This window comes from Asterias amurensis, chromosome 7 (genome assembly GCF_032118995.1).
Source record: "Asterias amurensis chromosome 7, ASM3211899v1".
Classification (NCBI taxonomy): Eukaryota; Metazoa; Echinodermata; class Asteroidea; order Forcipulatida; family Asteriidae; genus Asterias; species Asterias amurensis.
In genome coordinates, this window is record NC_092654.1 from 16,076,745 (window position 1) to 16,104,087 (window position 27,343).

Sequence of the window (27,343 nt, forward strand, 5' to 3'; positions counted from 1 at the left end):
AGGTTTTGTTGAAGTTGAAACTGATATACAATAAAGGGCGCCACCACTAGCTCAATGATGACCATTCGAATACAGAATAAAGTTCTGCCTATATACAATTAGTAACACATTATGGCGACCGCACCGTGTCCCGACATCAACGGCTACGGCTATATCATTTCATGTCATCGTGCAATGAAGTTCAAGATGTTCCCTTAGCAACAGTCGTAGCCGTAGCCGCTAATTCAAATTCGGCGCAAAAAAAAAGGAAGATCAGCGTCCTACTTCCGTTTTGGGCCAAAAAAGTGTAGACCCACTACTCATACCCCTACTCCCGGACAATGTTTTAACACTCTCATCATGATTAGAGGGTGACACCGATGTCAAATTCAGTGCGCCAATTTTGATCCATCGTTTTCGTATTTTTTAAAACACTGGACAGTTAAGTTTCGACTAATCTATCTGTCAATCATCCTGACACCTCGAAGTGTGGACTTGCTGTGTAACAGCAGCTGTTGTCAACGCACTCCCGTATAATTGACACAACCACCTGCTAAAAAGTAATCAATTCAATATTCAAACCTAACTAGATTATCTGACATCCTTGCCACCTCAGTCCACCAGCAAAGGTCCTTGCAGTTTCTTATTGTTTTGTGGACACTTGAAGCTAATCGGCCGGGTGTTATATTGACTAAGTTTTTGTTAAAGTTGGTCGGGGCTACCAACAGCAATAAAAAAAAAAGCATATGTTATTTGATATTTTCTTCCGCTCCCTCTGTCATGGAAATAAATTAAATTTTCTTTTCTCTTTTTTTCCCCGGTTCGCGATCCCCTTTCCTCGAGCAAGCTGTGGTTTCATAAATATGCGAAGTTGGCAAATCCGGGTTCATTAATTGATTTATTGCGTATATGAACATGGGCCAGCTATTGCAACTATTGTTTTAATAAAACAAGATAGAATAAAATTTAAAAAAAAAAACATTTAAAATTTTAACCCCATGTTCGAAGAAACACCATAATAAGTGGCTCGATTCCACAACGAATGAATTGGATACGAGTTTTCACTATTGATTTATTGCCTATGAATGTGGGCCAACATTGCAACTATTGTTTTTATAAAGTAAGATACAGTACAGCTTAAACAAAAAAAAAAACATTTAAAACGTTAACCACATGTTCGGAGAAACACCAATTAGAAGTGTTTTGGTTCCTCAAGGTGCTCATGAATTGAATATCAGTTTTCACCATTGATTTATTGCCAACGAACGCATGCCAACTTTTGCAACTATTGGTTTTAATGAATATAAAATAAGATCAAAGCCATTAAAAATTTAACCACATGTTCGAAGAAACACCGCGCGGCTTAATTCAACAACGTGCTAATAATTGAATATACGAATTTTCACCATGCGGACATAAAAATATACATTCGCATTTGGGCCATTCCCCCAAAGTAGTTAAAGGAACACGTTGCCTTGGATCGGTCGAGTTGGTCTTTGAAAAGCATTTGTAACCGTTTTTTTATAAAATGCATATGGGTAGAAAGATGTTGTAAAAGTAGAATACAATGATCCACACAAACATGCCTCGAAATTGCGTGGTTTTCCTTTTACCTTGTCGACTAACACCCCGGCCATTTATGGGGGTCAAAATTTTGACTCCCATAAATGGCCGACCATGTTAGTTCGCACAGTAGAAGGAAAACCACGCAATTTCGAGGCAAACTTGTGTGGATCATTGTATTTTACTTTTAAAACATCTTTCCAACCATATGCATTTTATAAAAAACGGTTACAAACGCTTTTGTTTTGACCAACTCGTCCGATCCAAGGCAACGTATTCCTTTAATGGCCTGACGTTTCGACCGTAGCGAAGTCTTTCTTCGAAATAATATAAGAAAAGAAGACGAGTTCACTCAAAGATAGGACGAACTGGAGCGGGGGCCGCGGTCAAAGCACCCTTGCTGCAATGAGACACCCCCGTACCCTCCCACCCCAGCGGGAGGCTCCTTTCCACTTTGCTTGTCAAGGCTAGAAAGTTCTTGTTATTGTCTTCGACTTATCTTCTACCGAGAATTGTTTTGGATTCAAATAATAATTTGATAATAATAATGTATACAAAACTATGTCAGAAGGTTTAAATCCAATTGATGGAAAAGAACAAACTCTACAGGTGGTATATTGACGACACCTGACACCCGTCTGGTATTTCAAGACGTGATATTGTTTTTGTTTCAGTTAAAGGAACTGGATGCGATTGGATAACAGATCCAAACAGATTTTATCATAAAACCTTACTTGGTAACGAGCAATGGAGAGCTTTTGATAGTATAAAACATTGTGAGAAACGGCTCCCTCTGAAGTAACGTAGTTTTTGAGAAAGAGGTTATTTCTCAATAAACTAATAAAACACCACAGGCCTAAATCATTATAGGCATCTGAAAGCATGTACAACAAGGGTGTTTTTCTTTTATTATTCTCTCGTCCAACTTCGATAACCAATTGAGACAAAGTTTTTACAGGTTTGTTATTTTATGCATATGTTGGGATACACCAAGTAAGAAGACTGTTTTTTGACAATAACACAGGTGCCCATGCCTTTAAGGGAGTGTTTGTTTCATTCTGCGAAAACTATATTTTCAATTCCGAGTGTGTCAAGTGCCAGTGACCTTCTATTTTTTCTCAATACAAATTAAATCATGGATTTATTTTATTGAATTACGGAAAGTGTCTTTCACAAACCGCCATCCAATTCGCGGCTAAAACTTGATCAAAGTGAACCAACGTGTCATAATATTCACACGTTGAAATCAAATTAGGAAAACAAATCTAAGCTCATTGTTCTGAATGTGTTTTGTGTACCGGCAGCGTACTAAGATCCGACAATTTGAAATCAACAAAGAATTTTCTTTAGAAGTTGGCAGATGTGGAACAAACTTACTGCCCTTGTTTTTCAAATTTCCACAAAATATTTGGACGATACCCAATAAAAAAAAAAATTTAAGTTTTTTTTATTATATTAAAGTACTGATGTTGAACTTTCAACCAATGCAAAACACTATAGCACTTCCCGGCTCCGACGGTCACTGAAGTTTTTGGTGAACACATGAGTCTTAAAAGTTGAAGGGAAAACGGTGGGAAATCAAGTGGATGGCTTAATTATAATGTATGTTTAGGTTTCTGATTAAAAAATCAAAGCCATTTATTATCGTTTTTTTTATATTTTTTATTTAGTTCTAATAATATCTTATACAGTATGATCAGGTGAAGAAGTTTCATGGCTGTTCAACAGGTTTTGGAGTGTTTTGCTTTGTCTTGTTTATTTTTGGGGAGGTTTTTTACGGATATTTGTTTCAATAAACGCATGTTTATGCTCCTTGCAACTGTATGTCCCATTTCAAAATGAAGAATTCCAACTAAATTTCCCCTTAAAAAAACATAACTTATAGTTATTCATACTGCAAACAACCGCTTACACATAAACACACTGAAACAAAACCCAACCCGAAAACACATAGATGTGTTTTAGATCTATGAAAGCCGTAGAGTATGTTGGTAATTCACACGAAGCTTGTTCCTGAGTAGTGCTTAACATACCAAAAGAGAACATTGGGGATTATGTAGGATTCAGGTTATCTGAAAACTACGATCGGAGCAAGCTGTTGTGAATTTCTCTATTAATATTACAATCTTTTTGTTTTTTACAAATCATGAACTATCTTTTAGGTCAGGTTTGCGGTATAGCCGCATGTGCAAATCACTATTGAGCAGTGTTGGTTCTGAAAATAACTGGTGGTTGACAACTCAACGTTTTGATCAGTAAGCTATGATCGTCTTCAGACGAATGTTGCGGAAGACGATCAGAGCTGTGGGCCGAGTGATCGAAAGTTGTGTTGTCAACAACAGGTTCCTTTCAGAACCGACACTACTCAAAAAGAAACCTCTCATAAAGCTTCCACAATGCAAAGTTTTCAAATCCTACATATCTCATGAGTTGATAAATGATTATGGCCCACCTCAAAGTTCTCTACATGCTTGCACCTCCTACTCTTAGAACTAACCCCACCCCATAAGAGTAAATCACTAAGATATCACATTGTTAAGACGTTTCTAAGCTGTAGTACGAATTCTCGTGACTGTTCCATAAAGTTGTCAAATGTAGAGAATGAAACAAAGTGTCAGCACATTACAATGGGCCAATAAAATTACTCTCTTAAAAAATCCAAAACATTCTTACCGATCGTGGGTTGTCGGGGAGCGACCTCCAGGTGATGATCCCACCCCTGAAATGCGATGCACCAACACGGTGCAACACCAGCAAGCCTACAACGCACAGCAAAGACAGGGGAGAAGTCCCCATCTCAGATAATGGTTTGAAAATAATGGATTCGAAACAATATGCAAAAGTACTTCCTAAGCTTTAAAAATAAACGAGAAGCTAAGAACACGAAGCCAGTGAAGTTTTGTCTGTGTGCAAGACTCACGCGGTGAATTCAATACTCTGTACGATACCTGTTTATAACAGACGATCAAGGTGACAAACAGTTCTTTTGTTTTCAGTTTTGCATGGACTGTTCCATTTCTTCACTTTAGGTGTGAATTTTTACCGCGTGTAAAGCCGAAATATTATTGTATTCTTTATAGCATACTTTAAAGTCTTAGTTCAACTTCAACTTGACAACACGTTTACTTATTTCTTTGTGAAAACAACAATCTCAGCAGAAGGTAATCTGCAAATAAATAAAACATTCCCTTGTTCAAACAAACACCCCTATTTACGGGTAGTACAGACCCAGATAATTGACCAGTTAACAGTTAGACTTGCACCATACCTGAGGAAGATTCAAACCCAGAACATTCCGGGAAACCGGACCTGACAGCCCACCGTGTTCAAGGCGAAACACCCCCGGGGGATCGCACCCTGAGTCCGGCCAGGTGTGTCCCGAAGGCAATCATCATGCCCTATAATTCTAAATCGTTATTTTTTTAAATTAAAAATTTCAAGGGGAAAAAAATACGTGAAAGGACATGTGACGACATGATAAAGTCAATGTCACTTATAAAGTCAAGGATGTGGGGTCGACTTTTTCATCCGTGTCTGTCTGAAATCATGAACTGTGCAAAGTGCTGTTCACACGACGGCAAGAAACACCCCACATCGCCTGTGAAATTGGTTGTGTTTCAATACCAACAATAAACCGAGCTACGTTAGTGCGACGGTGTTGGAAAAACCCTTATACACCGGTCGTTTACAGAAAAATCATACATCCCCTGTTAAACTTTCTCAAGCAGTGAGATTATTGTTTATCGACCAATGTATGTGCGTTATTAGTATCCCACGTATCTCACGTACCCCACCAACGGTACACACAGAGGGGGTTTGTGTGACAACCTCCACAAGTGACGTCATTGTTTCAGTGCTCTATTTTTTTCGCACGAATGGCGCTTTGTAATGACTCTGACAATTAATGGCAATATAAACGTACATCTGTGGATACTGCACTTTGAGAAACATTCCACTTCGAAGTACTACGATTATGTAAAAAGATAGCACTTTTTATCCACCAAAACTTGGAAGCGTTATACCATGGTCTTCTCAAATTGTGTTTTCCAATAGTATATTCTTGTTGCGTGGACATGTTCGCTCCGGAGTTTCGGCAATTCGTGAAAAACGCGACCACCCTTTTGAAATGATTTTTTTTTTTATAAGGTTAATTTGATTGTATACAACTACCTTTATATATAGGATTTAAAAAATCGAACGGGTAAACAAAAAACAAAAGGAAAACGATGCCTTTAGTACGTAGGGCCTATCATCATCTCGCTATTCGTGCACAAACATAACGGAGTGACGAAACACAATCATGACGTCACAGGTGAAGGTTAAAATTCGTCTCAACGAAAAATTTAAAATGTGTAAAAAAAAATTGTATTAAAACACTGTGATTTTAAATTGTGTCTTTATTCGGAAGATCATAAAGTTTTGGTTTAAAATATAATATATAATAAACTGTTATCGATCAAACAATTACAAGCAGGTTATTTTTGTTTTACTTTGATATATCATCACAGCAAGTTAATTATTAAAATACAGCGAACATTCAATCAACAAAGAGCGATAAACTCTAAGGGAAGGTGTGAAATAAGTGATATCCATAATACATAATTAATTTGGACAGACTGGTCTAAATTATTTGAATTAAATTGCACGACTTTTTGTCTCCTTTAACTATTTTACAACTACCAGCTGATAGGCTTGTTTATTACTTGAGTAACTGTTTCGATTAAAAAGAGGGTCGAACAACGCAACTTACTAATATTTGTTTATGTTTACTGTGTGACTTCAACTCAAATCGCATGAAGGGTGTGCAGAACATTGTAAAGACTGAAATTTGTTCTGTAATAATGTTGAGGACAGACTCACGAAGTGTCAAATTTGAACACTTCTAGTTTGGGGGGAATAGTAAAACAATAGGCCATTATTATGCTTTAAGCTGCAAATGGTAAATCATTTCTAAAAAGAATGTAAAGTATACACATAACTATTGTTATCTATTTAATTACAAGCAAAAAGCTTAAATCTGAAAAGCTATATTTTTTTTACAAAAGTTCTGTGTGAATGTACACTTTAAAAGCTATTTAACTATACATGACTTGTGTCATAAAAACGTCTTTATTGTGCATGAATTGTAATGCGACTATAAAACAAACTGAAAGTTAAGACAAAGTATAAGCAGAATGGAGTCTGTATAATTAATGTCATACGCTGACAAAATAAAGTCGGAAAATTCTGGTATTTCCATTAGTCCTACTACCACTGACGTCATGCGAACTATTAAACATTCACGAAAGGAAATATACTGTTGTGAATTAAAAAAACATCAATACTTATGGCCTACACAAATAAACATAATTATATGATATGAAAATTAACAACTCTTTTAGCGCAACAAACTTTTTAAAGAGAACAAATCCGTGGTGCGCATTTGTATCACATCACGTGATTGGTTCTCGACTAATGAAACTTCACAATTTGTAACCGAGGTATAACAACATCTTTTGTTCCCCAGCCCATGGACGAACAGAAAAAAATGACAGACATACATGAAAAGACAGTACATACGGGTGTCAGACAGAACACAAGGCCGTTTTATTGTATTACATACCCCCCCCCCCCCCAAGAAAAAGAAGGAAAAAAAAAAAAATCATTGGTAGCTATAGGGCTTGTCCGTTAGCGGCTAGGGCTCCCTAGGATATGGCTGCATCACAAAGTAAACGTGCGTTGAAGCATAGGCTAGCTATAAGGAAAAGCCGCAGCTTCTAATTCGGAAGTGGAAATGCTTCAACAAATCGGTGATTGACAGTACAGCGCCACCATGCGTTTGCCCAGGGGGTGCAGCCATAATAATTTCAGAATGCAAACATGCGGGAAAATGGGTCGTCAGAACCCACCTGATATGGTTCTTTAAGGCGTCCGTTATTTAAACTTTTGAAGTTATGAAGCTGCATTTGTTTACCCTTTGGGAGGGGGGGGGGGGGGGGTTGGGCGTTGTGGGTAACGCCATCATTCTTACACCACAGCGAGGGGTTTTGAACTGTAACACTGCCAATTCCTGTCTTGAGACGAGACTACGTTATCAATGCCGTTATGCACATGTTTCCCAGGGGTAATATTTCAAAAAGGGAAAGCCAAAGCCCGGACCCCCAAAAATTAACAATCGGAGGATTGTTTAAAAACAAACGTTAACGTAGTCTCCTATTCTCAAGACAGGAATTGACAGTGTTCTGTTACAAGTCCTTTTCGCCGTATAGCCTGAACATCTGACGACAAACTTCGAGGCTCGTGAATAACTCCAGAGACCGGTGTCGCATGCAATTATGTCCTGCAATACTTTCCGGAGGACATTATTGCATATGGAAATGTCCGCCGGACGCTGCTGCCTAATGCAATTGTGTCCGCCCGGACACAATTGCATATGCATTTGTGTCCGCCCCCGTGCAAAACCGTCTTTGCAGTAAATTAAACGCCCTTGGTCGACGGAACACGTTCGTTATTTTTTATGAATGACATGTGAAATGTTCGGCTGTTGGGTATTCGCTGCAATCATAAAATACGTGAATATTCATGCTGCATATACGTAGCACATACATGCACAGTCATGTACATGTCCACCGGACGGTTTTGCATAGCAAAAGTGTCCGGAGCGGACAGTATTGCATGGGACACAATTGCATCTGACATCGGCATCAAAAACTGGCGTATGTTTTAACCTTTGACCTCATTAATTTTACATAGAGATACGCAGTCAAATTCTATTGCGGACTTGACAGTAGTGTAGTGTTTTGGAAAGAATAAAAAAAATGGTTGCACGTTTATCCAACATCATTGTATCCAATGGATCTAGCGGCAGGTACCTGTCTTTATCCAGGGGCCCAGTCTAACTGCGGTATAACAAAAAAATAACGCCGGAACAAACTCTTGGTGTCGCGCTTTATTGTGAACCACCTGCGTTGTTTACCGGGCTGAGAAAGCAACTTATATCCTATAGTGAAATAATAACTGGCCTTCCTCCATTTTGTGGCAAGTCCCCGCTCCCTAGACGTCGGCGTTAGTCTTTTTGGAGTCGCTTCTCCATCTGGCACAATGAATGCCGATCAGAACCATCAGTAAGGCCATGATACCACCCAACATGGAAATCTCAACAACGTCTGCATTGAAGCCTAGTGGTGAATACTCATGGTAGCCAGCTGTATCAATAAATAAGATTAGAATACACTTCGGGTAAAATATCAAAGGTTAAAAAAAATGCGAAAATATCAAAAATAAACGTTTTGTTTGTTTTTGTATGTGCAAAATTTTTTGTCTTTGTTTAAAAAAAAAAAAAAAAAAAAATGAAAACTTTTTTTTTAATATTTTAATATTTGTAAAAATGTTTGAACATATTTTCATTATTTTGTGCAGGAAGGGGAGGGGACCCTAAACACTACTGATGCTCACCACCACTTTCCGACGCCCGTGCATTCCTGACGTGTCTTGTCGTTACATGAGCCCGAGAGTGAGACGTTTTACCGGGGGAAGAGGAGCCATGTTTAGCCTGGTGCTGCAACAGATGATTCACTTCATCACCTGATCCCCGCTCGCTGACCCCGCCGATGAACTCCTCCAGCGAAGGGTCGGTGCAAACCGTCTCGCATGCGGCATCAAACTCCATGGCGTAACAGACCCTCATCTCGCAGTGTACGTACACCTGCAATCATAAATCAAAACGAACAAAATTGTTTTACATCTTTACAAAGTATACCTTTGGTTTTCTGAACCGTGTAATTGTTTAATCCTGATGAATAAATGTAGATGTATAAGGTAAAGCCTTCATGTGAACTTCAAGGTGGTCGCGTTTTTGAGATTCCGCCGAAAACCATGAGGGAGCGAAGAATGTCCCCTTAAGGAATACGCAGTGAGGGTTACCGGTTTGGGTGTCCCAAACTTTACAAACCTCTGGATCAGAAATTACCCGGATTACGGATCCCATGGGTCCTTACACATTTCTGGGTCTATAAGACTCGGGATTTGTACTAAAAAATGCATAGAAATGAGTTGGGTCTGCGTGACCCAAATCAGATCCATGTGCACCAAAATCTGGATAAGAACCATGAGTTTTTAGGGTGTTTGAAACCTACGGTTGTTTTCAGAACCACCCAACTCATTTAGAGATAGGCATTATTTAATGGTGTTACCGCAAACCTTACTTAGATCGTTTTTCCACCATGCAAAGTTTCAAATCCTACTTACAAAAACTATCCTACCCCATCGAAGCCCAGGGCCCAGTTTTTTGTAGATGATAAGGACCAAAATTTGCTTAGCATGAAATTTCTGCCTCGATAAAAAGAGGGTTACCAACCAAATTTCCACTCGATTTTCAAGATGAGCAAGCAACAGCTGAACACCAGTAACTAGCAATTATGCAACAAATGGAAATTTGGTTGGTAATCCTGTTTTTATCAAGGAAGAAATGTCATGCTTAGCAAATTTTTGTACTCTATGAAATTGGGCCCAGGACCGACCACCATTTTTGCAATCGAATTTGTTTTGAGATCGACCGATATGAATGTGACCTTGGGGTCCTTCCTTAATTTGAGACCACATGGTACATTGGCCTAAACACATAAAGGTCAAACAAAGTTTTGACAACATTTTACGTTTTGTCAGCAAATTTTTGTCTAAAAAAGCTAAAATTAACGCACCTGGCAATCCACCCATGCGACCTTTTGCATTAGGTTTCCCCTGCGGTAACCAGACGCGATACAAAATTGAGCTATGTGTCAACTACAGCGGAATGACTCAAAATCACAGTGGGACAAAAAAACCTCCCTTTCCACTTGAAAATATGGAATCAATCAATTTTCTATAAACATGAATTTCTTTTTTGTGCTACTCATGTGGGTCCCTCCCCATGGGTGATTTAATGTGTCTAGTCTCTTAATAATGATAACAGCGCGTTTTGACTATAATTCATACCGATGTATAACCAATACCCCCGCGGTTTTTACCAGGTGGAGGTGTATAGTGACCTTCATGAAATGTCTTCTTTATTTTTTATTACCGATCATATTTTGTATCCATCCTACAGTGCAGTAATTTTTCTTCTTTATTGGAAATCAGTGATTAATAAGTATAAAAGAAAAAACAAATGTTTTGAAACCGTGATCAGTCTCAGTTTTATGTTTTTACAAACTATGCATTGATGACGCGGAGTTGGATTCAAATCCCATTTTTTCTTTAAAGCATTTTCCGTGTGAGCCTGGCCCTAAAAGGGTGAAATTGACTAGCGTTTCGTGCAGTCGGCTGCAAGCACACTGGTACTCGAATTATGGGTACATTCTGACCCGTTTTTTTATAAAGAGGCTAGGTATTAAGCAGAAACAGATAACCGGATTTGTTTAGGTTATTTCTTTGTTCGTGCTTGGTTCCACGCTTATATCAATAATTGTATTTACAGAAGTATAGTTGTTTCCTGTGTGAAATTGGGATTGTCACTATGACGATTGGGGCAAAAGTCATTCGTTACTTATAATGACTTACCGGGCCATTAATGTGGTGTTCTCCAAGGAAAGCAAATGAGCTGAGGGAAAATCGCTTCCGGCTGCTTGAAGGTGAGACTAGCAACTGTACGGTGTCATCACGGGGACACCTGAAAACAAGTACCAACCAACAGCGGACTATTAATTGAACATGTTACAAATACACATCAAAGAAGCTGAAATGACTCATAAAAGAATCTTGCTTCGGAACACTGACAACGAAAACGCATCTTCGTTCAGCAAGCAGTGTACTTCTATCAATATTCAAATTAATGTGAACAAATCGAGGTGAAAATGACGAAATAAGTTCGTCGTACATTTCTTACACACTGAAAAACAGTCTTTGTGCACGATAGGTTTGGATTTATCATGTCCCCCCCCCATGGGAAATTAACATGGGTTGTAGAAGGATGATTAAAAACAGGGCGCTGTTACAAGTATTTTGTGTAAAGTTCGCCATAGGGGGGGGGGGGGCAGAATCTTGACAGAATCTCCTGCCACAACGGCCTAACTTACCCATCCTCAAGGAAAGGAAAACGAGTGAAGTCAAATGGGTTCGTAGAGGGCGTGGCCCAGCACCTGTCGAGCACGAGGGAACAGTCTTTCCCAGGGTGGCATTTCACTCGGGCTTCGAAGTGCATCGTGTCATGCAGCTGGACCCTCATGGGGAAAGTGTTCGATTTTAACGGCGTGGTGAAACTGCCGTCGTCGAACATCTCGAGCGAAAAGTTGTACCTTTCGTACCCTTCGTCGTAGAACACGAGAGTTGTGACGTTGGGGTCGAACGACAGATAATTCACTGAGCTTTCGTGGACACGGCACCCGAGGTGGATCTCGATGTTGTGATCTCGCGTGATCTCGCTGCCGGATGTGTACGGTTGGGGTGGGATGTGAGCTGTGTTCTCGAAGGTGACGAGACCAATCTCGAGCCCGTTTTCTTCCTGACATTTTCACAAAACAAACACTTTAAAAACCAGTTGCAGTTTGAAAATCGATGGAAAACAGCAGATCAACATGCTTTTCACATGCTCTTTGGAATAGCGTCCCACTTCAACACAGACAACATAAATAAATGATTCCTGTAATAAAGCAGAAACTTGTTCCGAATTCAAAACACATCTCAAAACATCTATTTCAGAAACCATAGCTTTCGAAGTATGGTTGTCTTTGAGTATAACAGCAGAGTTCTTCTGTTTTGCATGACGTACTAGAAATATCAATGCTATTTTTTTTATCATTTTATGATATAAAAAATTACCTTAGTAACAGCTGTTTCACACCCATTGTATGACGTCCCGATGACGTAATGCGTTGCGTTGTAATCCATTCCTTTACACCGTTGATCATTGAGGTACATTGTGCGCGGGTCTATGACTCCGGAGAGCCGCTTGGAGACAAAGACTTGCATGAAGTTGCCGTGGCAGTCTACCGGGCTGGACCCTGGTGCCCTCGGGCGGGCCGTCCGTAGTGGAGCCTCGATCATGGCGGGCAGTTTCCGTCCTGTAACGTAAACGTGATTTAAACTTCGTTTTCCCTTGCTCTGTTACTAAGGGTAGTGTTTTGTAATGTTTGTTTAAAATTGGGGGTTATTAAGGTAGGCCTACTCTTTCGGTAATTTAAAAGGCAGAATGATTTAAATTTTATATAGACTTGCACATACAAGCTTATTCAGCGTATACTGTCATTTACTAGATTATGTTTTACAATGATACACTTGTTTTACAGGATAGAGAGTCTGTACAGATAAAAACATTCAACAAAATCACAGACGATAGTGGACAGAGGAGGAAACTCCCATACTCTCTTAATGTAAAAGAGCGAAAAACACCATTTCAAGAGCCATATGGAGGACAACTCTTTTTCGAGTGGTCTTCCAATCTTTTAGATTGAAGTTTGCATCTTTTTGAGTGATTTTTCACACTGTCCTGGAGTGAAACCCCTCTAAAAGAGTGAAATAACCACCACTCTTTTTGAAGAGCCATATGAACGACAGCTCGAAATGTAAAGAGTGGTGTTTTTCATCTTTTCGAGTGATTTTTCACTCTGTCCTGGAGTGAAACCCCTCTACAAGAGTGAAATAACCACCACTCTTTTTGAAGAGCCATATGAAGGACAGCTCGAAATGTAAAGAGTGGTGTTTTTCATCTTTTCGAGTGATTTTTCACTCTGTCCTGGAGTGAAACCCCCCTTAAAGAGTGAAATAACCAACACTCTTTTTGAAGAGCCATATGAAGGACAGCTCGAAATGTAAAGAGTGGTGTTTTTTACTCTTTTACATTTAGAGAGTACGTCAAGCGTAGAGTGCCTATCTAAAGACCAAGCCGGAAGTGATTGCCCTGTAGCTAGAGGCTGTTCGAATCCTATATTATTTTAGCAGCGGGACTACATCGTCACGATTTAGCTCACCCATCCAGGTGAAGCTCCACTCGGTCCGAGAGAGTCTTGCCTCGCAGCGACGTCTGGTCCTGACTGCATCTGAGTCTACCTCGATCCGATAGGTTGCTCCGTACACCAGATCGAAGGGAAGGCTGAAGCTGAGATCGTTCCCATCCACTTCACTCCTCTTGGTGTCCTCCGTATAAATGACCTCTCCCTCGGCGTCCAGAATGGTGACAAACCCGGACTCCTTCGGTCTCAAAATCTGGTCAAAACGAATAATATTGTTTTCAGGGGAGGTACCACGACGGACGAACGAAAGAAAACAAGAGTAACTGTTTACTCTTATTCTCCACACCATGCAAAGCTTCAAACACCATTTACGAAAAAAAAACAAGTTCAGCAATCAATCTGGGTCCATAGGTTTTCTTAACAAACTACCGTGCATGATGTTCAGGAATTAGAAAATGAATTATGGAAGCTGTACTGGAAACCACTGCCCTGAATAAAGGCAGAAAGCTAGGATATAAAATAGCGAATTGGTATACGTGTGGAGGAATTTGTAATCTATACTATACGCAAAATGCAACACAATGGAATCTTCATTTATTTATAATTAACTATTGACATTAATAAGTTTGTGATACCATCCATCGGGTTTGACTTTATAAGAAGGCACGGTGGACTTTGTGGAGTAGGTTTTAGCGGGCGACCAAGCAACTTGGGGCATTCATAACAAAACTTTCCTATCAAAGAGTAACACTTCTTTAATTAAAAGGAACATTTTGAATTCCCACAATCTCGTCACTGCCGCTTTTCTTTAAGGGGAAATCAACAGCAAAAAGAAGTGGACATTCAGTTTATTAAAACAAAAGGTAGAGTGATTTCCAAAAATATACCCTCCCTTTAAAGACATTCATACCAAGTAGAATGAGACTTCACTTCTAGTATCCACACGCGCACTTCACGCGAAACATTTTCTTCCCCCTCCTTCTTCCTCCTTCAAACCCGCAAAGCATGAAAACATTCTTTCCTGACCCCTGACCCCTTCTGAAATCAAATCTTCACCTCAATAATGTAGGTTGAGTTCCTAACGATCCCACTGAGATGGTTCAATCATTGCGCGCCAAACCCCTCTGGAGACCAATACATCTTTACAATAACCAACCAAATAACAACGTCTGACCCCCGTTAACTGAAAACTAAAGGGAAATTGCTTGAACCTTCTCAATTTATCAATTTACCCGCGTTTTGGGTGTTCCTAATCCAAAGTAGCCATGCAGGTCCTCTATTATTATAAAGCCCAACACCGGACAGTGAAATTGAATAAAACTTTAAATTATTGAAATAGATTCCACTTGGCGATTCAAGGTCCTATGCCATCGGAAATAATGTCAAAGTAAATATGGAATAAGGGACCGTCTGAAAAACTTGATACATAAGTTCATAGCATGTGAGAAGTGTGTTCTGTTCTCCTAATATTTGTGTTAGGCTTTTAGAGGATTAGTTACATTCTTTGTTTAACTTTTTGAATTTGAAAATTGAAAAACATTACCTGCTTGTTAAACTTGATAACAATTTCTCTCTCTGTTACATTTGATCCTGGTGCTGGTACAGACTCTGACGTCATTACAAAAAAGGGCACAAAATGCTCTGGATCTGTGTTAAGATTAATACTTTGAATTTGTGAGAAACTCAACAACTATGGTTTAGAAATTAAGTTTTAAAGGGGCTGTGTCGTCATAATCAAAGGCATGGCGGAATTGGGCCCAGATTGGATTTTCTCTTCTAGATTCACTATTGCTTCTCAATTCACTCATTAACTGGCTGGGAGGCGGTGCAACCATTGATCTCTATTATACAATGGCGATCAATGGGTGCAACTGAGAGTTTAGAACGCTAGGTGGAACCAGACTTATCTGGTAATTTCTTTTGTTTGTATAGTTCTGAGCATGCTCAGATTTCTAAGAACATAATTTGTGTAGCCTTTGGAAAGTCTCTGCTAGGATCGAAACGTCAGGCCATTAACTACCTGTTGCATTTATACCATAGGTCCCTTTAGTTGATAGGCAGTTTGCAATAGCTGGTTCTCTTTTCTCAACATCCTGGCAATTAGTCTACTGCCACCCAGCGACCTAACCCCAATATTTGCTGCGTGTACAGTCACACTCAATTGGTTAACAGTGAGTTGGTTACTTACATTGGGACTATGATTTAGGTACAACAACAACTAGTAAGCAGCAACCATCAAAGATAATGTCTGTTAGGACATCAGCACAGCTTACTCTTTCACAACTTCCATAAAGCGAAATGTCCAAAGCAACATTTTACAACGGATCACAATGGTAAATGTTGTGACGTCAGTAAATGTTTGTGGCATAGAGGACTACGTCATACACAATGTGCCTGACTCAGCCCACGTGTCAGAATTGAATGATGGCTCATGACGTCATTGACCGCCATCTTTGATGAAACGTGCACGTGTGAAAGAATATCATTGGCTGAGAGTTCTGCGCAGCGCGTACACACTTGCCCTTTTCCAATGTTAATAAAATATGGCGGGCAAAGACGCTTTGTGCTACCCATCTTTTTGTAAACTTTAGCTATAACGGCTACAGATACGGATACGGCTGAGGTAAATGATGTCCAAAGCAACATAGCTGTAGCCGCAGCCAGTCACCAATTCGGATACGGTCCTTTAGGTTTGTGAATGTTGGACAAAACAAATCAGTGCCCTGCGACTGCAAGCGAAGGATGGTGGGTAAAAAAAAAGTGATGAGACAAGGGGTAAGTGTTAATAAGACCATGTCACGAAAGACAGACAACCAGTTTTCCAAGAAGAAAGGCATTCGCATTTTAAATGGTCAAGTATTTCCTTGGGGATCTTAAAATATTTCACATGCTACCAAGGTTGGCTTGAAGCACGCACTGCAGTTGGTTGCCTCCAAGTTGCCTGCAAAAGTTGCCTCGTGTGACAAGGCCCTATTGGTGGAGGAGCTGGAATGATGCCAAGACAGTAGTCAGGGACAGGGCGCGTAGGAGCGAGGCCATTGTAGCCTTTTTTTATGGGCCACCTGGACAGAAAAGGATAGCTCAGGGAAGCAAGTGATAACACTATTGAGAAAAGTTCATACCCTACGCCCTAACACTTACCCACAACGTTGATGTAGACACACGCTGCGTCACTCGAGAAATCCCCTTCCTCCTCAGCTCTGTAACAAACCATGTGACGTCCGAGCTGACCAATGGCCGGTGTCCACGTCAGCGTGATGAAATAGTCGGCGTCGGTACCGTCCACCTTCTTGACGGGAGATACGCTGATGCCGCGAGACTTTATTGTATCAATACTGGTAATTCTGTAAGAAGTATCAAACAAATAAATTGGGTTAAAGACATTGAAAAAGACCAGTCTTCTTACTTGGTGTATCTCAACGTATGCATAAAATAAAAAACCTGTGAAAATTTGAGCTCATTTTGGTCGTCGAAGTTGCAAGTCAATACTGAAAGAAATAACACCCTTGTTACACAAAGTCGTGTGCTTTCAGATGCTTGATTTCAAGACCTCAAGTTCTAAATCTGAGGTCTTGAAATCAAATTCGTGGAAAATTACTTCTTTCTCGAACACTACGTCACTTCAGAGGGAGCCGTTTCTCACAATGTTTTATACTATCAACTTCTCCCCATTACTCGAAATCAAGGAAGGTTCTATGATAAAAAAATTATTTTGAGTATTTACCAATAGTGTCCACTGCCTTTAAAAGGATATAAAAATGAAGAATCACAACTAAAGTTCCTCTTAAAAAATATAACTTATAGTTATTCATATTCGTTTATAACGAATAGCTACTCCAAGAGCTAACTTCTTATGCACTCCTGGTACCTGAATTATATAAATTTAATTCAATTCAATTCAATATTTTATTAGTCATGTAAAAAAGTACACGAAATTCCTTTTCCTGGTGTGAAAAGTTACCCCTGAACACAGAAACAATTCCGTTTGGCATTCTGCCATGGAGTAGAAAAAATGTCACTCGACACAGACTCAACAAAAACCTTTAAAAAAACAATAGGCCTAGGCCTACTCGATGTTTTTCTCAATCACTCGCTCAACAACCTAGTTTGACAAAATTCTCGCTAGTTGTCGTGTGTTGGCTGACATTAGATGACTATGAAGAATGGGACACTTCCAAGACAATGGTGAATAATAAATGAAATTTCGAAGTAAATTTGGCAAAGGTTTGGTGTGCGGTCCACGTTGTGTATTGCAAACCATTCATTACTATTATTTCGAATGAAGATGTACAACACTGTTGACACTTTTACGTGAAGATTATTGGCGCCATCCCGGTGCCAACATTTTGTCCGTTCATCAAAGTTGCCACTGTCGAAATGCTTTTGAATGGGGATTTATTCCTTTCTAAATCGATTCAAAAAGGGAACCCTTAGGAAAAAATATCAGGATTTTTTTTCAGTACATCAAAGTTGCCACTGTCTTAGTACTTTTTGAAAGGGGATTTCTTCTTCCTAAATCGATTCGAAAAGGTGAGTCTTAAAAAAATAAATTGAAAATTGCGCATTCCCAAAGTATCCCCTCTCAAGAATTGTCAACCCAACCCCAGCGGCAAGCTACTAACCCAAGACGCCCTAACTAATAAAGTAATCAAAGAAACTGCTAGACCACAATGTCATCTTTGCCCCCCTGCTTAGTACGTGCACGTATTCCGCCCACCGTTCCCTGCCCCTCGGATGGGAAAATGAAGGCCGCGAATTAATACTACCATCAAAAATGGATTACATTTCACACACAAAATAAAAAGGGAGAGTGTGTTTTATTGGTTTGAAAAAAGTACAATAATTCCAATACATAAAAGCTTTGAATCAACACACCACGATGTTCTCGGTGTTTTAAAATTTATATCTTGTAACTAGCTGGTCACGTTTCATCATTTGTTCTTACATCAGAAGCACGGTTTAAAGACAGTGGACACTATTGGTAATTGTCGAAGACCAGTCTTCTCACTTGGTGTATCTCAGCATATGCATAAAATACCATACATGTGAAAATTTGAGCTCGATCGGTCGTCGGAGTCGCAAAATAAATATGAAAGAAAAAACACCCTTGTCACACGAAGTTGTGTACTTTCAGATGCTTGATTTCGAGACCTCAAATTCTAAACTACGTCGCTTCAGAGGGAGCCGTTTCTCACAATGTTTTATACTACCAACCTCGCCCCATTACTTGTTACCAAGTAAGGTTTTATGCTAATAATCATTTTGAGTAATTACCAATAATGCCCACTGCATTTAAAACATGTTAAGAAACACTTGAGTATCATTATTGTTCCCCCCCCCCCCAGCGGGCTAAGACATTATACTGCCCCATCCCGGTGGCCTATACATAAAAAACTTGCAACTTTCGTAGTTCTGTTCAATCGGGATTTTCTTCCTTTTACATCGATTCTAAAAACCGAATCTCTAAACAAAAATCAGGAAAATTTGTGAGGATGGAAAAAAAAAAAAAAATGCATCCCGGTGATGCCCAAAGTTTCCCATCTCAAGAGCTGTCAGTCAACCCCACAGCAGCAAACTACTTCCGAAGACGCCGTAACTAATGTCATCTTCGCCCCCTGCTTAAGTACGTGTACGTATTCCGCCCACCATTCCCGCTCGGATAGGAATACGAAGGTCGCGAATTAATACATCGATCAAAAATGAATTACGTTTCAATACATAAAAAGGAGAGTGGGGAAAAAACTGGCTGGAAAAAAAAAGTTCAGTCATTTCTATTCTAAACATGTTGAATCAACACACCATGTAATCGCTCTTTTAATATGTCATCAAATTAGCTGGGTCACGTTCTATGGAAAACGGAAACCCTGAATTATTATTGTATGGGCAGAAATGGAATACATTTCAAAAAATTAAATAGGAGACTGGGAAAAACTGGTTTGAGAAAAAAAAAGTGCAGTCACGTATCCCACAAGTTTTGGACCAACACCCCATGATGTAATCGGTATATTAATAATGTCATCTTAGCTGGTCACGTTTTACGGAGCTAAAGAAGAAGAATTATTGTTGTATTGTCAGAAATGGATTACATTTCAAAAAATGAACATGGAGACTGGCTTGATAGTAAAATAAAGTACAATGATCTCAATCCTAATTTATTTTGAACCAACACACCATGAGGTAATCTTTAATATGTCATCTTAGCTGGTGACGTTTCATGGAGAGAAAAAAACACAGACTAGACATAATTTTATCAAGGATTTTACGTGCACTGCGAGTTTTTGGTGAGCTTAAATTCAACCTGATTTTGAAATATGGTGTCACGCACGACCCACTTGTTGATGGGGGCATACATCGTTATTGATATGTGGGAGAATTTATTCAAATCTGCACGCCATGGTCAACTTAACAATCAGTGCATTAATAGTTCTTTGCACGTTCTTTAGCAATAATACTTCTTTTGAATTGGCAAATTTGAGAGGATTTAACATGATTTTCTGGCATTTTATATTGTGTGTAAATATCGCACAGAAACGTGTTTGCATAAGACATCCTTAAGATTAGTATTTACTTTTTTTTATTCAGTCGATCCCATATCCGTGCTTTCAGTAAACACTAAACTTTTAAGCTGCAGATTTGATAAATTTTGATATGGCAAAGTCAAATAAAATGTGAAAGGCTTGAAGGACATGATTTTCTTAGAAATGTTCAGGGGGAAATGTCGGACAGAAACTTGTTTATACAAGACATGCTTTAATATTAATATTTACTAAGTTCTATTCAATCGTTCCCGTTTTCGTGCTTTCAGTAAACACTGAACTTCTCTGGCATCTTTTAAGCTGCATATTTTATCAACTTTGATATGGAAAAGTCAAATACAAAATGAAAGGCTTGAAGGACATGATTTTTCGTCGCACTGTCGAGGGGAAGTTTCTGACAGAAACTTTTTTATAAGCAGATTTTAGATTAATATTTACTAAGTTCTCTTCAATCGGTCCCGTATCCGTACTTTAATAATTAAACACTGAACTCCCCAAAAGCCGATTTCACCAAACGCTATAGGATTAATCCTAGTTTGAGTTAGGACGAGTTTCGAGTAAAAACTCGTTCTAACTTCGTATGGTTTCAATGCGTCCTAACGTCTACGGTTTCGGAACTATATTCGTCCTCAGTCCTTAGATTAAACCCAAGTTTATGTAGAGTTTGGTGAAATCTACGGCTGGAATCTTGTAAGTTGAAGTTTTTTTAAAGTCAACTTGTTTTTTACTCATGGGTCAAACCGACCCAGAAATTAACTCGGATTCTGTGCTTGACTCATTTCTGGGTTATTTTTGATCCAGATTTGGGTTATACTGGCTCAGAATGGGTCATGTTTTAGTACACTGACCCTCTAGTGTTAGAATGATTTTTACAGTCAGGTGTGTGACCACACCGACTCTATTCAAATCACTCCAACAAAAGAGAATTACACATGGTTGTACCTGCAAGTTTACTAAGTTGTAGTTTCTTTCTTATGGTTACAACCATGTTTGCCGCAATACATGCATTTTACATAAAACAGGGAAAGTGTAACATACTCAAATTCTGGCGAGGAACTCTGAGCCAAGATGGTATGCTGCATCTCCTGACCGGCCGGTACCGTCACACACTCGCCGTGGCCACCCAGTACCCGAGGCTGTCGACAAGGTCCCTGATTCGGCAAGATCTCAAAGAGAAACTGTAGAGGGATCTTGCTGAGTGGCGAGGTAAGGTCGGTAGGAGCAAAGTCTTCGAGCATGACCGACAAAGCGTAGATACCCACGGGGTTCTTGGCTCGAAATGTCAACTTACAGGTGTCCTGTAAAATTCAGACATACATGTTTAGAAATAAAAATGTATTACATTGGTGTTTCTATTTTTAAGTATTGTAGCGGGAATTGAACAAAGTAAAATGCTGACTGGGAATAAGTGTCCCGCAAATGCATTTTTAGTCGATTTTATAATTTAAAAAGTGAAAGTGGAATTGACAAATTTTCTGACCCGGTAAACTTTAACTTCTACTGCTCTACCCGCAAATGGCTGATCATCCTGCAATTGGACGTGAAACTTGGCGGGGGAGGAGAGCCGCAGACCCCCGGCATCGCCAAGTGCCTGGGAACTGCAAAATATCATCCGTACTCAAGGAAAGGGGCAATCCGCCGTCAGTGGGCACCCTCGATTTGCATAATTATTGTTTTTTAAGTTAAAGTAAAATTCAAGCAACACACCTCTTTAAGTTCTGCTCCTAATTTCTTCCTCTTTGAGTCAACAAACAATGGGCCACACACGTCACCATCGTGTAGATTACACTCTCTTCTGTCACGGTCCGTCCACCTACACCGAATTTCGTCATCGTCAAGATCGAATGCTGAAGACGAAGTATAACAATGGCCAACAACATTTCATTTTTAAAGAATGGTTGTATTGTTCTGTTAAGGATAAAGGTGGGATGGGGCCGTGAAGAGAGGATGATACAATGTTTGCTGGGCTCGATTCTTTAAAGGCCGGTGTCAGACGCAATTGTGTTCGCCATGCAATACTGACCGCTCCGGACACTTCTGCATATGCAATCGTGTCCGGGGCTATGCAAAAACCGTCCGGCGGACATGTACATGACTGTACATGTATGTGCGCGCGTAAGCGAGCGTGCAGGCACTGAACCTACGTAGGCATATATGCAGAATGAATATTCACGTATTTTATGATTGCAGCGAATACCCAACGGCCGAACATTTCCCATGTCATTCATGACATGCACTTAGCTTGTAAAAAAAAAAAATGGCGAACGTGTTCCGTCTATCAAGGGTGTTTAATTTACCGCAAGGACGGTTTTGCACGGAGGTGGACACAACTGCATAATGCAGCAGCGTCCGGGCGGACACAAATGCATATGCAAAACCGTCCAGATAGTATTGCATAGAGGACATAATTGCATGCGACACCGGCACTGGCCTGTCAAAGACCAGTATTCTCACTTGGTGTGTATGCATTAAACAAAATCTATAAAAATTTGGGCGCAATATTAGTCATCTAAGTTGCAAAATAATACTGAAAGAAAAAGTACCCTTTTTGCACAATTAATTTGTGTGTTTTCAGATGCATGAGAAAGACTTCAGACCTTCAAACAAAAGTGACAAATTACCTTTTTCTTTAAAATACGTTACTTGAGAGAGAGTCGTTTCTCACTATCAACAACTCTCCGTTGCTCGTTACTACCTAGTAAGTTGCTGTTATGCTAACATGTATTTTGAGTAACGACCAACCGTGTTCATTGTCCAGTGCCTTTTAAGAGTCTCAACCAGAACATTTATCATCATATAATATATTAATAACACAATTCATTAAGACGAAGACCAAAATATGCGAAAAAAACAACGAACAATCTATATGACATTTTTCTTGCACGAAGTTATTACAGCTTAGATACACTGGCCACATTCATGATGAATTATGTTAAAACTTTTTGAGCATGATTGATCGTTTCAGTGTCATGTTTCGTTTGTGTGGATAAGTGTTATTGCCGTGGGGAAAATAATCGCACTAAGTAAATACGGATATCAAAATATGACAGACTGAAGGAATGACATCTGGGCCCAACTTCATAGAGCTGCTTAACAAATCATTGTCTGCTAAGCAGATATGAGCAGGATACCAGTCACAAATTGTACATGTGACATGTCAGTTTGGCCGGTGGCCTTATTCAGCTAAGCACCATTTTCTTTTGCTTAGCTGCTTGGGGACTGGACCTACCAGGAATGTACAGTACACCAGGGCAGCCCTTCTTCATCCGGTATACGGGCAGAGACAGTGACACCGGTGGGTGGTTCACTTTATTATTGTCCGGGCGAGGGGAGATGTCGACCCTGCTGGCGAGGTTCCAACCCCGACCCTCGGAGACTTGCTGCCCGTTATTGGCGATCTCTGTCAGCCAGCAGCACTCCTCGAAACTGCAAATGAAGATTGTTGTTAACTTCATTGTAAGTATAGCGAACACTCGAGCAAGAGGGACAACAGGCGATTAATTATGACTAACAACTGCTCTAGAATTGCAAAGGTCGTGGGTTCGAATCCCACCCGAGAAATATGCCTGCGATTTTCTTTTTCACATGCATGGGTTCAGTCAAAATTAGTTTTCATGGCACCGATTTACATATTTCCGATAGTCATATTTCTTAGCATTTAAACGGTGTAAAAGATGTATTCTTTGTTAATCATATACAAACAAACATAAAAAGAAGGCTTCAGACAAACTAAGAATGTGCAAACATAATGAACATTAATTTCCTTCAGAGAAGGGAGTAAATGTTTAAAGGGCCCAATGAGGTAATGACCGGGATTGTTTACATCATTCTGCGGGAGATGGAGCAGGAAAAGAATGTTCAAAACACCCCCTGCAATACATACTTGACATCAATTCCTGTTTGTTCTGGAGTCAGACGATGAGTGAAAGTAAAGCTACCAGTGCTCCAATTAATCTCCTCGTCGAAGTCCGTGCAGACGTAGTTCGCCCAGGTCACTCTCTCACCGTCTACCCGGAACGAGCCCTCCGTGCTCAGTACCTCCTTCTCCCGGATCGCGGTTTCGCTGCATTGCTCGTGTAGGTAGCCGTTGAAGTAGCTGTGTCTGAAGTTCAACTGGAACGTGATGTTTACCTTTTGGGGAAAACAGAGAAATTATAAAGATCCACTCTTTCCGGAGAATTGTTTTTTTTTTTGTTCCTTTGGAAATATTTTGATTTTGTTTACTGAGACGAGTCGAACATGAAGCACAGTTTATATGCACTCGAACTATATATCTTTTAACAACTGAAAGAAAATTTTTGTCTACGTCTTTTTCCCAATATTGTTTAGTTTCAATATTCTTAAAAAATCTAAAGTATTATTTCGATCTTGAAGGGGAGAGATACCATCTGTATAGTTATCGAGAAACCCAGGAACATTGAGTTTTTGGAAGCATACACAGTTATCAAATTGTGGCTAAACAAGTAGTGTTCAGCTGACGCAGTCTTACGTTTAATCTTTTGATTTAAAAGACTCCATTCGCTAAAGACAGTGGACACTATTGGCAATTGTCAAAGACCAGTCTTCTCACTTGCTGTATCTCATCATATGCATGAAATAACAACCCTTGTCACACAAAGTTGTGTGCTTTCTGATGCTTGATTTCGAGACCTCAAATTCTAAATCTAAGGTCTCGAAATCAAATTCGAGGAAAACTTCTTCTTTCTCGAAAACTACGTCACTTCAGAGGGAGCGGTTTCTCACACTGTTTTATACTATCAACAGATCTCCATTGCTTGTTACCAAGTAAGTTGTTATCTTGATAATTATTATGAGTAATTACCAATAGTGTCCACTGCCTTTAAAAGCAGTGTTTTGTGGAAGGCCCCTACACCAAAACCGACATTGAGTCAATCTTTACCAACCCGCCGTTCAGGCCCGATTTCATAAAACATGTAAGCACAGAAACTTGATAAGCACGGGAAAGTGTTACTTAACAGAAACATGTAGCCAGCCAAAATTACATTAAGCTTGCATTGTTGCAACTGGTGTCCCACTCAATTTTTGCTTAGCAAAGAAATTTGCTAAGTAAGCATTATTTTTTCTGCTTACAGCTTTATGAAATTAGGCCCAGATGGCTGCAGTTGGTGTTGGGCTCAACCCAAGTTTTCTTTCACATTCATAAATCCATAGTCTGCAAAGCGATCAAGAATTTGGGTAACTTTAAAGGCAGTGGACACTATTGGTAATTACTCAACATAATTGCTAGCATAAAACCTTTCTGACGAGTAATGGGGAGAGGTTGATGATATAAAACATTGTGAGAAACGGCTCCCTATGAAGTGCCGTAGTTTTCGAGAAAGAAGTAATTTCCCATGAATTTGACTTCGAGACCTCAGATTTAGAACTCGAGGTCTCGAAATCAACCATCTAAACGCACACAACTTCGTGTGACAAGGGTGTTTTTTTCTTTCAACATTATCTCGCAAGTTCGATGACCGATTGAGCTCAAATTTTCACAGGTTTGTTATTTTATACATATATTGAGATATACCAACTGTGAAGACTAGTCTTTGACAATTACCAATAGTGTCTACTGCCTTTAATCAATGAGATAATACGACATAATAATAATTCATAAGGAATCATACGACATAAGAAAGTGAAGAAGAAAGAGAAGAGCATGCTCAATTTTTCAAACCTTTTTAATTTGTTCTTCAACCACCAGCTTCAACAAAAAATATTAACAATGCAACTCCTATCTAACGCTGCTTTCAAATTGTTGCTACAAGCATACCTAAGCTATGCAAGACCCATTTCACCAGCAGGCCATCAACATAGCACAATGTAACGGTTTACATCAGACGCTTTGGCACTATCTTCCCCAAGCATACCAGAAAACAACGATAATAATGTAATGGGTTCTTTCACGTGCATTAACACAACATGAGACACCAACGGCTTTACGTCCAATCCGAAGGACGAAGCAATAATGGCCGTGTGTAAGGACTATGTCCAGGATTCGAACCCCCCACACCAACCAGAGATTGAGTCCAGTGCGCTTGCCAATACACGGCCAGTTAAATTTACACTGAGAGAGAGAACAAAAACAATGAGCATTTTACTTACATTCCGTGGATTGTTTTGATCGGCGATCCATGTGAGAGACCCCCCTTCGTAATGTCCCTGCGAGCCGTCACTAGCTGCCGTCAATTTGAGCCAAAACACCCACAAGATCAAGCTGGAGAGGGAGGTCGCATACCGTCGGATCCGACCTGCCATACTTTATGGCGGTGCTGCAAATACCGTTCAATGTTCCGCAGGTTGTCTGTTCAATACGTTTATATGGAAGTGCTATGATCGGGTACTGGTATTTATAGCTAACCCTAACCAACAAAAAAACTGGGACTCGCAATGAGTTGATAAAAAGGAATGGTATAAGTAACAAGAGACCCTCTGACCCCGGGATCCAGGTCGCCTAATCGACAATAGATCTTCGCTTTGTGATCAGTGAGTGGGTTAAGCAGTATTTCTTCTTGGGTTTTTCCAAAACACTTCGGAATGTGTTCGGGAAGTTAAAATCGTCACCATGTACGGCCAATTGGAAGGTTTGAAAGAGTCCGACTCCATCACATTCAGACAAAATAATGAGAACCTCATGTTCCCCAAAATGGAATAGTTCCTCCCGCAAGACCGAACGATGTCATCTTTCATTTTGTGTAATAGGTGGAGGTTGGTATGTTTAAAAGTGGGACCGCTGACACGAATATTACCTGTGGTGAACCAGTTCGGGTTAGGATGGGGAGTACCCACCGCCCTCCCTCCTCCCTCCTCCGCGCGCTTGGAACCCCTTCCCCGCCCCGATCATATTTCCCCAGTGATGTCGGGAAAATTGAAACGCACAAAGTGAGATAGCGCCCTCTGTTTACTTAACTTCCTTCTACCCATGTTAACCAGCCAGGGTATTTTGGATATTTTGGAGTCCAATTTCATAAAACTGCTTAACGGCTAATGCCGTGCCTACCGTAAGCACATGATAAGGCTTGCTAAGTTTAAACAACACACTGTGTTTAGATATTCCTGACTTTTTGTTCTGGGTCGAAGTTCATAAAGCCTGTTGTTAGCACAAAAACTTGGTAAGCACAAAATAATATTGCTTAGCAAAACAAGCTTACCAGGAGACTACCATACAGTTATCGTTGCTGCGACTGATACCCAACACATTTTTTGCTTAGCAAAGAAGTTTGGCAAGCAGTATTTTCTGCTTAACAGCTTTATGAAATTGGGCCCTGGTGAAATTTTAGTAAAGGCCTACTACGCATACTCATCAGCTGCAGGTAGCTCCGATAAAGCATTCATCTCACCAAAATAAAACCTTGTTTA

General features: G+C 39.8%; 2 protein-coding genes across 3 annotated transcripts in view; both read right to left on the reverse strand.

The window, feature by feature from the left end:
* The window catches only part of LOC139939286 (uncharacterized), a 33,028-nt gene extending 28,442 nt beyond the window's left edge, over positions 1–4,586 (reverse strand). The window contains exon 1 of one of the 2 annotated variants that reach the window (XM_071935038.1): positions 4,216–4,586. In XM_071935038.1, the coding sequence (XP_071791139.1) occupies positions 4,216–4,338 (123 nt within the window). In that variant the 5' untranslated portion in view covers positions 4,339–4,586. The remainder of the gene's footprint in view (positions 1–4,215) is intronic. The other variant, XM_071935037.1, reaches the window with a different exon arrangement.
* Positions 4,587–5,921: 1,335 nt separating this feature from the next.
* Positions 5,922–26,392, reverse strand: LOC139939284 (uncharacterized). The gene is made up of 13 exons (XM_071935036.1): positions 26,090–26,392; positions 23,865–24,112; positions 23,211–23,407; positions 21,689–21,828; positions 21,020–21,279; positions 16,587–16,789; positions 14,989–15,092; positions 13,464–13,698; positions 12,316–12,557; positions 11,574–11,998; positions 11,059–11,167; positions 8,977–9,226; positions 5,922–8,726 (listed from the first exon to the last, which is right to left on the reverse strand). The coding sequence occupies exons 1-13, from the start codon at positions 26,240–26,242 to the stop codon at positions 8,575–8,577; spliced, it is 2,718 nt and encodes a 905-aa protein (XP_071791137.1). The 5' UTR covers positions 26,243–26,392; the 3' UTR covers positions 5,922–8,574.
* Positions 26,393–27,343: the final 951 nt, after the last annotated feature.